The 12,490-nt window shown below is 43.8% G+C and overlaps 1 protein-coding gene across 4 annotated transcripts in view; it reads left to right on the plus strand.

The window, feature by feature from the left end:
- DENND1A (DENN domain containing 1A) overlaps positions 1–12,490 on the plus strand; it is a 514,969-nt gene that overhangs the window by 479,976 nt on the left and 22,503 nt on the right. For all 4 annotated transcript variants that reach the window (XM_038744796.1, XM_038744798.1, XM_038744797.1 and 1 more), the window contains exon 20: positions 8,076–8,164. In XM_038744796.1, the coding sequence (XP_038600724.1) occupies positions 8,076–8,164 (89 nt within the window). The remainder of the gene's footprint in view (positions 1–8,075; positions 8,165–12,490) is intronic.

Raw genomic sequence — 12,490 nt, forward strand, 5'->3', positions numbered from 1 at the left:
TAAGTTTCCACTTTAATGCAGCATCAAAGACTCCGCCCTCCTCGGCCGCCTCCTCCAAAGATACAGCGCTCAGCTAGGCCCGTGAGTAGTCGGTGATTTCGCCACCCTGCCGCAGCTTACTGCCTAAACTGCTCTCTTAACAGCATTACTAAACCCTGGGGGTTTGGATTCTCCAGTCTTGCAAAAAAAAGTGGGAATTGTGCTCTTCAACTCCCATCCTCTCTGCGTGGCACCACCCTAAACTTGCATTTTCTGCTTATTTTCTCTCCCTTTTTGGACAGATTCTGCAACTTGCAGATCAGATCCTTTAGAGGGCTGGTGCTTTGGGGTGTGGTATTTTTAAGTGCATGGATTACTGAAAGCAGATCACAAGCGTGGGTCCATTTTTTTTTTTTTCGCCCCTGAGCTTTTAAAGCTCTGCACTAAATTTGTAGTGGGAAGGTATTCCTTTTTACCTAATCTTGGTTTGGAAAAGCCTGTAATGTCCCTGCCCAGAGAAAGGAGACTAATTCCAAGAAGAATAAGTTTTCTCAAGTGCAGGCAGGTCTTTGTTCCACTCCTGGCCCTACCTAGAGGACAGGAGGTTCATTTGAGATGCTAAATGAAGACCCTTCAAATGGTGATGCACTATGAACATATTGAAATCGCTGCAATCTAGGAGGAAAAACCGCACCCGTCTTTGAAGCAAGTGCTCTGCAAAAATATTCTTCAGAACAGTACCTATTTTCAGCATGAAAATGTTGTCTAAGCAGTTTTCTATTTAAACACAGATTTGTAACCACACTATCATATTAAGTATGGCAGGTGCCTTAAAAATGGAATCTACTAGAACTACAGCAGTAACCGTTATTTACCGAAGGACATCAATTGACACATTAATTGTTTAAGCTAGTGGATAATGTAGCCACAGACCCCAATAGTTTGTCATTCTAGCAAAGGTTTTTGTCCAGCTTACCTAGTTCCATTGCAGGACAGTATTGTCTGTGCTTCCTTAGCCAATGCAAGTTTTCCAATCTAGCCTCCCTTAGACCTTTAGATTCTTCAAACAACCAGGTTTACTCCTGTTTGCCTGTTTTTTAACCTTCAGTGCATGTTCTAAGTGTCCATGGAGATGGCCTATCTGTTTGCTCTCTTGTGTGGGTATTTAGTTTTCAGCGGTGCAAATGCTATAAATTTATTTTCTTTTATGTGTGTATATATATAGATATATATGTGTGTGAGTGTGTAATATATGTATGGATTTGCATATATATGCATATATATGTGTGTGTGTGTGTGTATGCATATATATCTATATATGGGTGTCCATATATGTTCTAAGGGTGTAAAATATGATTGATCTACTGTGTATTGTAGCCAAGAATGTTTTGGGGATAGAGGGCGATCCTTTTGGGTTGGTTTAACATCATATTTTGGGAGATTAAGTTCTCTCTTCAGGTTTTCCCTAAGTCAAAGTGTTCCAGAAGCTTTTGGTGGTTCAATTTTGTTGCATTGTACTCCCTCAAGTGCTTAGTTCAGTGCCTTGCATACAGTAAGTGCCCAATAAATGCCATTGATTGGTTGATTGATTCCACTTGGTTGGTTCTTAGCAAAAACAGCACACTTCATATTTCTTGGGGAGATTTCACTGGCCATGATGCAGAATAATAATCGTGGTATTTGTTAAGCAGTTACTGTGTGCCAGGCACTGTACTAAGTGCTAGGGTAGTTGTTACAAGCAAATCAGGTCAACACAGTCCCTGTCCCGCATTCATTCATTCATTCATTCAATCGTATTTATTGAGCGCTTACTGTGTGCAGAGCACTGTACTAAGTGCTTGGGAACTACAAGTGGGAAACATATAGAGATGGTCCCTACCCAGCAACGGGCTCACAGTCTAGAAGTGGGGAGACAGACAACAAAACAAAAGATGTGGACAGGTGTCAAGTTGTCAGAATAAATAGAAATAAAGCTAGATGCACATCATTAACAAAATAAATAAAATAAATAGAATAGTAAATATGTACAAGTAAAATAATTAGAGTAATAAATCTGTACAAACATATATACAGGTGCTGTGGGGAGGGGAAGGAGGTAGGGCGGGGGGATGGAGAGGAAGAGAAGAAAAAGGGGGCTCAGTCTGGGAAGGCCTCCTGGAGGAGGTTAGCTCTCAGTAGGGCTTTGAAGGGAGGAAGAGACCTAGATTGGCGGATGTGCGGAGGGAGGGCATTTCAGGCCAGGGGGAGGATGTGAGCCCCTTTTAGACTGTGAGCCCACTGTTGGGTAGGGACTGTCTCTATGTGATGCCAATTTGTACTTCCCAAGCGCTTAGTACAGTGCTATGCACATAGTAAGTGCTCAATAAATACGATTGATTGATTGATTGATTGATTGATGTGGGCCGGGGGTCAACGGTGGGACAGGCGAGAATGAGGTACAGTGAGGAGGTTAGCGGCAGAGGAGTGGAGGTTGCAGGCTGGGCTGTAGAAGGAGAGAAGTAAGGTCAGGTAGGAGGGGACCAGGTGATGGAGAGCCTTGAAGCTGAGAGTTAGGAGTTTTTGCTTGATGTGTAGGTTGGCTGGCAGCCATTGGAGATTTTTGAGAAGGGGAGTAACATGCCTAGAGCATTTCTGCACAAAGAGGATCCGGGCAGCAGCATGAAGTATAGACTGAAGTGGGGAGAGACAGGAGGATGGGAGATCAGAGAGGAGGCTGATGCAGTAAACCAGTCGGGAAAGGATGAGAGATTGAACCAGCAAGGTAGCAGTTCGGATGGAGAGGGAAGGGCAGATCTTGGCGATGTTGCGGAGGTGAGACTGGCAGGTTTTGGTGATGGATTGGATGTGAGGGGTTAACAAGAGAGCAGAGTTGAGGATGACACCAAGTTTGCGGGTTTGTGAGATGGGAAGGGTGATAGTGCCGTCTACAGTGACGGGAAAGTCAGGGAGAGGGCAGGGTTTGGGAAGGAAGATAAGGAGTTCAGTCTTGGACATATTGAGTTTTAGATGGCAGGCAGACATCCAGATGGAGATGTCCTGAAGGCAGGAGGAGATACGAGCCTGAAGGGAGGGAGAGAGCAGGGGCAGAGTTGTAGATTTGGGTGTCATCAGCATAGAGATGATAGTTGAAGCCATGGAGTGAATGAATTCACCAAGGGAGTGAGTTTAGATAGAGAACAGAAGGGGACCAAGAACTGACCCTTGAGGAACCCCTACAGTAAGGGGATGGGAGGGGGAGGAGGAGCATGCAAAGGAGACTGAGAATGAATGGCCGGAGAGATAAGAGGAGAACCAGGAGAGGATGGAGTCTGTGAAGCCAAGGTTGGATAGCATGTTGAGGAGAAGGGGGTGGTCCACGGTGTCAAAGGCAGCTGAGAGGTTGAGGAGGATTAGGATGGAATAGGAGCTGTGGGATTTGGCAAGCAGGGGGTCATTGGTGACATTTGAGAGGGCAGTTTCGGTGGATTGTAGGGGATGGAAGCCAGATTGGAGGGGGTCGAAGAGAGAGTTGGCATTGAGGAATTCGAGGCAGCGGGTATAGAAGACTCATTCAAGGAGTTTGGAAAGGAATGGTAGAAGGGAGATAGGGCGATACCTAGAAGGGGAGGTGGGGCCAAGAGAGGGTTTTTTTAGGATGGGGGAGACATGGGCATATTTGAAGGCAGAGGGGAAGGAACCAGTGGAGAGTGAGCAGTTGAAGATGGAAGTTAAGGAGGGGAGGAGGGACAGGGCTAGAGATTTCATAAGATGAGAGGGAATGGGGTCAGAAGCACAGGTGGCTGGAGTAGCACTTGAGAGAAGGAAGGAGATCTCATGGGGCTCACAGTCTCAATCCCCATTTTACAGATGAGGTAACTGAGCCCCAAGGAGGTGAAGTGAAGAGACCTGCCCAAGGTCACACAGCAGACAAGTGTTGGAGCCGGGATTCGAACCCATGACCTTCTGATTTCCAGACCCATGCTCTATCCACTATGCCATGCTGCTTCCCATGGCTTCAACTGAAATAGTTTAGGTTACCAGGAATGATGTCTCTATTTCATCTTTCCAGCCTAATATGTAGCCCATATTTATGTCACTGTGTGATCTAGTCATGTCCCATCAACAACCGCAGTACGATCCAGTCATGTCCCATCAACTACCGCAGTACCGTGCATGATTGGGGAAAGGTTAAAAGTATTCACATTGTAAGAAAAAACGTTTCAGTTAACAATGGAATGCAAGATTCTTTGGGAAAAAAAAATGGCTCATTTAAATATCTCTAGAAGCATTTATTCTTCCTGGGATTCTATCAGCTATTCCTTGCATTGTTAATTTCCTGTTACCACGGTAGGTTTGGTATTTCTTTTGTTGCCCCACCACCACACACATTCCTATTGCAGAGGTGAAGGAAGGCACCTGGAATGATAAGGAAATGATGGGGAGAAGCCTTGCATTGCAGTAGGACTGGAGGAAATCTACATGTTCTGTTCCTTTTCCCCAAAGGACCTAAAACAAGGCCAGGAACCCTTTGGTCCTCAAATGTAAATGGGAGGAAAGAAAGGGGAAAAACATGAATCTCTGTATGGGTAAGTATGAAAACACACTGGGGTTTGGACCATGTTGTTCAAGTCTTTCCGAATCCAACCCCGAGAGGGTCCTTGTGGACATTAGTTTTTAACACAAAAGAAGTAGAAATGCTAAGGGAAGAAAGCTGCAGCAAATAGAGTGGTTGGGTGTTTAAAATAAAATGTCTGGGTTTTTCTAAGTCCTTTTATGTTTCCCTTTTGTTGGGGACTCTCAGGAGCACTCATCAAGGATTTTCAGCCTCTCTGGGAGCAGTCTTGTTGCAAATAACCTGGTGACTGAAGTTAGAATGGGGTGTGGGGGGGAGGCATTTGGAGTTTGGTTTGGGTGTCCCTTTCTTCTTTATAAATAAGACAAAAGCACTTAAAGTAGACAAAGCAATAAAGGGCAATGGGAGGTGGACAGGCTACATCGGGACTGAATGTGAAGTTGCTTTATAAACTGAGAATTTGCTATTGCTCTCTTGCTCCCTCCTTTAAAATCAAAATGTACTTGGTGTTTTTGTATTCAATACACTTTTAACCCTGCCGACTTAGATTTATTAGATTTTCAGTCCAATAGGGAATTGGCTGGATTCCCAACTTTCCCCTGACATCCCCCCCACTTACGCAGACCCAAAATCCTTCTTAGCATTTTTTCCCCAGACGCTGCTGGCCTCCTGTAACACCAGAGAGGCCATTCAGTGTTGTATTTTCCTCTCCTAAGGCACCCCTGGAAAGGTGAAAGTGTTCACAGCATGATGACAAGCCAGCATTAAGCATCATCTTCCAACTCGGGCTTAATTAAACCGTTTTGTTTTCCTTCTTTTTCCCCCCCTCACTCCTTTCCTGTATCCCCCTTTCTCCCATCTCCTTTCTTGTTCTTCCTTTACTTCTCTGTGTGTCTCTTCTCATTCCTTCCACCTCCCCGTCTCTCTCTGATACCCCCCTCCCGCTTTCCCCTCTGCCTCTCCTTTTCTCTATGCTTCATTCTCTCTGTGTGTCTCTCAGTCTATCCCCCTTCCCTCTCCCTCGCTCTGTTTTATCATCCCTAATGAAGCAGTCTCCTCCATCGATCCTGCTGATTGCCAGCCCATTCCTTTTGTTTGTTGGCACTGAGCCATTCAGCTGCACTCTGACAGCTCAGCTCGTCTAATTAGCTCTGTTGTTCTTTTCCCCATGTTTCACCACGTTGCAAGTTCAGTCGAAGTTGCCACAAACTTAATCCTTCCATTCTAGCCATAAGTTCACATTCTTAAATGGCTTTTATTGTAGAGAGGCACAGCCTTGTCTGAAAGCCAGTATTTTGGACCTTAACACCTGACCTTTCCAAAAATGTCCTTCTCCTTTCTCCCCACACCCCTCTACCAAACCATTTTCCCCTCTTCATTTCCTCCAGTCAGTGGCAGCCATTCTCTGTGTCTTTCTCCCTCATCTCTACTGTATATGCTTTCTTTGAAATGAAGATTTAAAGTGTCTCATTTTCCAGATGTGGAGTGTACTTAATAGTACACTAGCACTTTCTGTGGGAATGGGAATTTATGGGTTTGTCTTACAGTAGAGCTAGAGTTTAAAGTTTAGAGTGCTCAGAAATTCCAAGTCTTTAGGTTGGGAGCTTCCACTGCAATAATTTCCTATACACTAGTTTTGGAAGAGAAAATAAAGATAAGAAAGAAGCAATTTGGCAGCAGGTTCCACCAAGGTTGGCTTTACCTTCCTTTGTCCAAACACTGGAATATATTCACAAGACAAGTCAAGTTGGACAAACCACTTGAAAATAGTTTGCTTAGATTAGACCTGTTCAGGCCTGAGGCTGCATGAGATGAGACCCAAAAAGGATTGTTTTTTTTTCCTAGGGCTTCTGAATGTGCTTCATACAGAAGTACTTGTTGGGGATTCTGACACTCCAGGTTGAAGGAGTGAGTACATTATCAACAAAATTTAGAGTACCTGCCAATTGTGTCCAGGCCCTGTACTGGGCACTTGCAGAACATACTATATATATACACACACAGCATTTGTGAAGCACTTACTATGTGCCAGGCACTATACTAAGTGCTGGGATAAATACAAGATAATCAGGTTGGACATAGTCACTGCCCCAAATAGGGCTCACAGTCTCAATCCCCATTTTACAGATGGGGGAACTGAGGCCCAGAGAAGTGAAGTGACTTGTCCAAGGTCACACAGCAGGCATGCAGCGGACCTGGGATTAGAACCCAGGTCCTTCTGACTCCCAGTCCCATGCTTTATCCACTAGGCTTTGCTGCTTCTCCAAGTTCCTGCCCCTGAGAGGTTTACAATCAAATGAGGACATATATTGGCCAAGTGGACAGTTAGAAGAGCTAAATATTAGTTACAAATGATAGAAAGCACACAGAAAAACCAACTACACAGAAGTGTAATGATGTGGTGACATGATCAAGAAGGTGGAGGAGGTGATTTTTGTAGAAGAACTTTGAAGGGGAATGGGATAGTTTAGTGGAGGTTAGTGGGGAGGAAATCCTATATAGAGCTCTCTGATCTTGCCTTTTTTTGTTTAGGAAACAGGGTGGCTTCATTTTCTATCAGGGCATTTACACTCGATTGGTAAATTCAGACTCTTCTGAATTGAGAGATTGTTACCACTTAAGTTGAGAAAAAGTTTCTACAGCCTACTTCAAAGATGTGTAGTTTCACCACCACTCAGAACATTACTTGTAGAGTTGTGGTATTTGTAACTGCTATGTGATGTTAGGAGAAAACTGTTCCACATTTAAATTTGTGAGTCAAAAATGTATATAAATCAAAACAAAGTTCCTTCCCCTTCCTGGTCCAGGGGTGCATTGAAAATAAATAGTACTTGTCATGAGGATCATGGATGGTTAGAATCTGGATTTTCTCTTTTTTTCTGAGGGCAGAGATTTTTCTCCTTTTAAAGAATGAAAGTGGAAAAATCCATCTCAAGATTCCAGACCAAAGGCAAGCTGCAAGGCCTGGACGATGTTGAATGTTTTTGTTTCAGATATGCCTAACACCATTTTTCTCTGAGCCAAAATAGAGGCCTTGGATGGACAGACCTTTCTAGGCCTGATTATCTTCTGCCTGGGGAAGTGTTGTTGAGAAGAAGCATTTAAAAGTCCAACAAAAATTCCCTTACTTGCCACTTTGGGCTCATTTTTACTTTAGTTTATAGAAAAAGTGTTTATAAATTCTGCTGAGCCAGTCATAAAATGAGCAAAGTGACATTGTTTCTTTAAAAAAAAAAACTTCAGTTATGCTATTTGAGCTTTAATACATACTTGTAGAACTTACATATAACCAAAGTGGCCTTAACGGTCTCAATGCTAGGAAACTTTCATTAGACTCATGTAGGTCACTGAGTTTCAACTTTTTTAATACAGATTAGATGATAACTCCTTTATGACAAAGAAACACTTCAGGGTCTTAATAGGGAATTCTAAAAACAATCCCTTTTCCCATTTGTTCCTAGGAGCATTTAATGTGGATAGCATCTATTCCTTTAAACTTTTCCATTCATTCTTTCCTACGCGATGTTTTTAATGTGCATTGTAGGTGCGCCCGCCAAGACCTCATGTGGTTAAGAGACCGAAGAGCAACATCACCGTGGAAGGTCGAAGGACCTCTGTTTCCAGCCCCGAACAGTGAGTATCTCTGTGTTAAATTCTTCTCTGTCCAGATGAACACAAGGACTAATGCTTTGTTCCAAAGAAGCCTGCCATCCTTTGAAAGGCTTTTCTGGGGAGTCCTGGGGTGTGCATTTCATAAGGAGGTCATTCCAGGAACAGGGGTTCACCTCAGAGGTCTGCTTCTGTTGATTCGAATTGTCATCCCAGCAGGAGCCCTGTAGAAAGCCTCGGTGGAGGCTGGAAGTTTAGAGCACCTGGCCTGCAGCTTGTGAATTATGACTAAAAGGACGTTAAATCGGGTCTCAGAGGAGGGTTCTGGGTTATTTCCTACACCAGGCTCCCTGGCGTGTTGGGACAGGGCCGTAACCAAGCCTAGGTCTGAGTACTGAAGCCAAGTCGAAATGAACGAAGTAGAACAACAGACTTCCTCAGTTTGAAAATCCCCATGCTTTTCTTTGTAATCCTGGACCCGAAACAGTTATTTAGAGGTGATTTTGCCCTGCTGGGATGTCCCAATTTATCCACAGACCTGCTTCCTGGATTGGTGCCGGGCAGATTGTCACAATTAGCAGTATTGCTCTTAAATAAACAAATGTAATCATTTTGAAGCAGGATTGGTGAGGTGGGACAATTGAAGATTAAGATCAAGAAGCTTGTTGTGAGCAGGGAATGTGTCTACTAACTCGGTTGTGTTGTAATCACCCAAGTGCTTAGTACAGTGCTCTGCATACAGTAAGCACTCAATAAATAAAAACCATTGAGTATGATGATGATGATCAATGCTGGAAGTAGACTGGACCAAAACGTGGTTCTGGTATAAGGAAGGAAAAGGCCCCGAATGACCCTTTCACCTGGTGAGAAGGGGCTCTCCGGGGAGAAAGTGACTGCAGGGCCTAGCCCTGTCCCCAGGAACTGCTGTCTCTCAGTCCCCTGAGGTTGTGGACCTGGAAACTGGGCTCCAGTCTGGGGGTTGGGGAGTAACAGTGAACTCAGAAATGAGTGAGGAAAGAGCACTGTACGGGAAGGTGAGGCCCAAGGCAGTGCCGCTAGAAGTGCCGTGACATCTTCTTGCGTCCCTATCCATTCCTTGACCCCACTTCAGGCTTCGTTTCCAGTCTGAAAAAGGCTATGAGGCACCCTGAGGCACTCAGGAGTGGAGACTCGGTGTTTCCAGGAGGAGCCTGGAGACCTTGGTCCTGAGCGGGAGGATCGGCCTACTGCTCTGGCCCTTGCTCGACCCGAACTGCGGCCCTGTGCTCCTACAGGGCTTGGGGGAAAACTGCTCCAAGTGTGGGCAGGGTAAGGATGAACAGGCTGGGCCTTGGCTTCTGACTGGGCCCACGACATCATCACGTTATGCTGTGAGCCTGGTGCAATGTGTATGGCATCATGGGCGATCTGGGAATAATTTTCTTTTCAGTGTCAGTACTGATTATGATTATTGATCTGCCAGTTATCGCAGCTGAGAAGCCCTCATTTGGTTGGCCCCAAAATAGAGGTTGTGTCTTTGGTCAACGTATAGAGGACCAACAGATATTAAATGAGAAATGAGCCCATGGAATACAACCCGCCCCAGGAGGCCAGTATACTGTTTATCAAATCCTGGAGGCAATTGTAGTTCTGTCACCAAAAATGATACCCCATTAGGAATGGAAGGTTCACTTATCTGCCATGTATTTAGTTTTATGCATAGATGTGTAGATGTGAGTATCTAGAGAAGTGTTTTTGGCAATACTGTGGGTGTGAAAACCCAAACCAGATAATGGTAAATTCTTTTAGGAGAATGTTGCCCAGAAAGCCGTTAATTTTGGTGAAATGCTTGCTTAGGTTAAATTGTCCCCCAAAAAGTGTTTTCTGGAATTGGCTAATTGTCAAACTTTCCCCAGACAGAACAGACTAGTGGAAATATTCAGTTTATATTTTCAGCCCAATATAACTGGGCCACTTTTTAAAAGAGAGTTGTGATCGTTGTGCTCCTTTAGTGATGGAACATGATTGCCCTCTTGTGGAACACATTGCACAGAGTCCTGGGTCTTACAATGCACTGAGAATTGCACATTACCAGAATTCAACTATTCCCATAAAGGAACATATTTTGTGAATGATGTCATTTGCATGCAGATATTTGACCTGTTCTAAGTCCAGATTAATCTAATAGTTTTGCAATTGACAAGTGATAGTCCAGCTGGCCAAAGGGAGTGTTTTGAAGAACAGAATTCCAGATTTTTAGACTGCTGTCTGATAAGACAGGACTAGCTAATCACATTTCTTTAGCTTTTTTGCTTTCTCAAATAAATCAAGAACTGAAAGATGACCCTTTTGTGAACAGCAGGGAGTCAGTGATTGGTAACTCCAATATTTTACAGTAGCAGGCACTCTTACGCAGAGCCATTCATGCATGGTTCTGCTTTTTTGTTTTTTGTTTTTTTGTTTTTTAATCTAACAACATGCTGTCTGCTTCCTCTCCAACAGGGATGTCCCAGAACCCTCATTTGAAATTCCTGACCAATTAAATATTTGGTATGAATTAAATGGGAGGGGACCTGGGTATGATTGAGTAGGATTGCTCAAGTGACCGGGTTGGCAAACCAGAAGACTGGTTCTTTGCAGTCATAAATCAGAATGCTGTTCAACCATAAGCAGAGGCTACGAATCACATTTTGGCATTTCACTGTGCAGGGTTTATTTTTTCTTTTCACATTTTAAACAACTCTTGGAGGGGAAAAAAACAAACCCAGTCTCCCCTAATGCCAATGACATTTTTAGTGCAACACCAGTGTTTTCCCAAACCTCTTCCTGTTCTTGTTCTAGCCTCAGTGCTTCTCGAGACCTAAATGTCATGTCACAACAGCCATTGGATGTGTTTTTCTCAACTGTCATCAGCTCCAGCTGGCAAGACCAACTTCTGATAACACAGGCAGCATCCAGCGGAAAATATTTTAATAAAACAGACTCCTCATAAAATATTGTTCTTTTTAAAAAAAAATCTGTGGGTACTGAGAGTGGCCTTCCCAAACTGAGCTCCCTCCTTCCTCTCCCCCTCCTCCCCCTCCCCCCCGCCTTACCTCCTTCCCCTCCCCACAGCACCTGTATATATGTATATATGTTTGTATGTACTTATTACTCTATTTTACTTGTACATATTTATTCTATTTTGTTAATATGTTTTGTTTTATTGTCTGTCTCCCCCTTTTAGACTGTGAGCCCGCTGTTGGGTAGGGACCATCTCTATATGTTGCCAACTTGCACTTCCCAAGCGCTTAGTACAGTGCTCTGTACACAATAAGCGCTCAATAAATACACTTGAATGAATGAGAGAGGTAGAGCAAGAACCAAAGCATTCGTGACTAGTGGCACTATCGTGGCCTGCTGAGATCCACCCTGGCAAGTAGGCCCTTCCCTGGTCAGATTCTCATTGACTTTGTCTATAACTCCTGTAAGAGTAGGTTATGCATGGGAGAATGAGGAACACTTTGAAGTTCATGATGACTTCTCATCCCACTTCCTAGCCCCCAAAGTGACAATGTAAGTCGTGAGAGACCAAGAGAAACAGCACAGCCTAATGCACAGAGCACGGGCCTGAGAGTTAGAAGGACCTGGTTTCTAATCCTGACTCCGCCGCTTCTCTACTGTGTGACCTCAGGCAAGTCACTTAACTTCTCTGTGCCTCAGTTACCTCATCTGTAAAATGAGGATTAAGACTATGAGCCCTATGTGAGACAAGAACTGTGTCCAACCTCATTAGCTTTTGTCTGCCCCAGCGCTTAGTACAGTGCCTGGCACATAGTAAATGCTTAACAAATATCATTAAAAAAAGAAGCTTTGTAAGCAGAGTTTAACAGTTGTGGTCTTGCTGTATTCCCAAGGTGTGTCTCCCTCCACTCCTGATGAAATTTTGGTTCAATTTCTTGTTTTAGAGCTGTTCTTTCAGCTGCTAGAAAAGCTGTCCCATTAAATCAGAAAACCAAAGTGCCTCAGTTGGCCTCAAAAGTACTCCGTGAATCATGGTCTCTCAAAGTAATGTTGTTTCCTTCTTGGACCAGTTGGGATACTTAGAACAGTGCTTTGCACATAGTAAGCATTTAACAAATGCCATCATTATTTATCATTATTATTATTATTATTACAATTCAACAGAGTTGGTAGACACATACCCTACAAGACCCATTATTCCCACTGCACAAAATATAAAAGAATTTCATTTTTGCCCAAGTGCGGGAATCCTGTTCTGATGCTTTCTCTTGATCAAGGTGCATCCTTGTCTTTTCAATCAGTCCTTACTAGCAACCCTTAGACAGGGAAGCATCCTAAAAGCTCCCTGCAAGGTTCTCGAAACACCAC

Source organism: Tachyglossus aculeatus, chromosome 4 (genome assembly GCF_015852505.1).
Source record: "Tachyglossus aculeatus isolate mTacAcu1 chromosome 4, mTacAcu1.pri, whole genome shotgun sequence".
In the NCBI taxonomy this organism is placed as follows: Eukaryota; Metazoa; Chordata; class Mammalia; order Monotremata; family Tachyglossidae; genus Tachyglossus; species Tachyglossus aculeatus.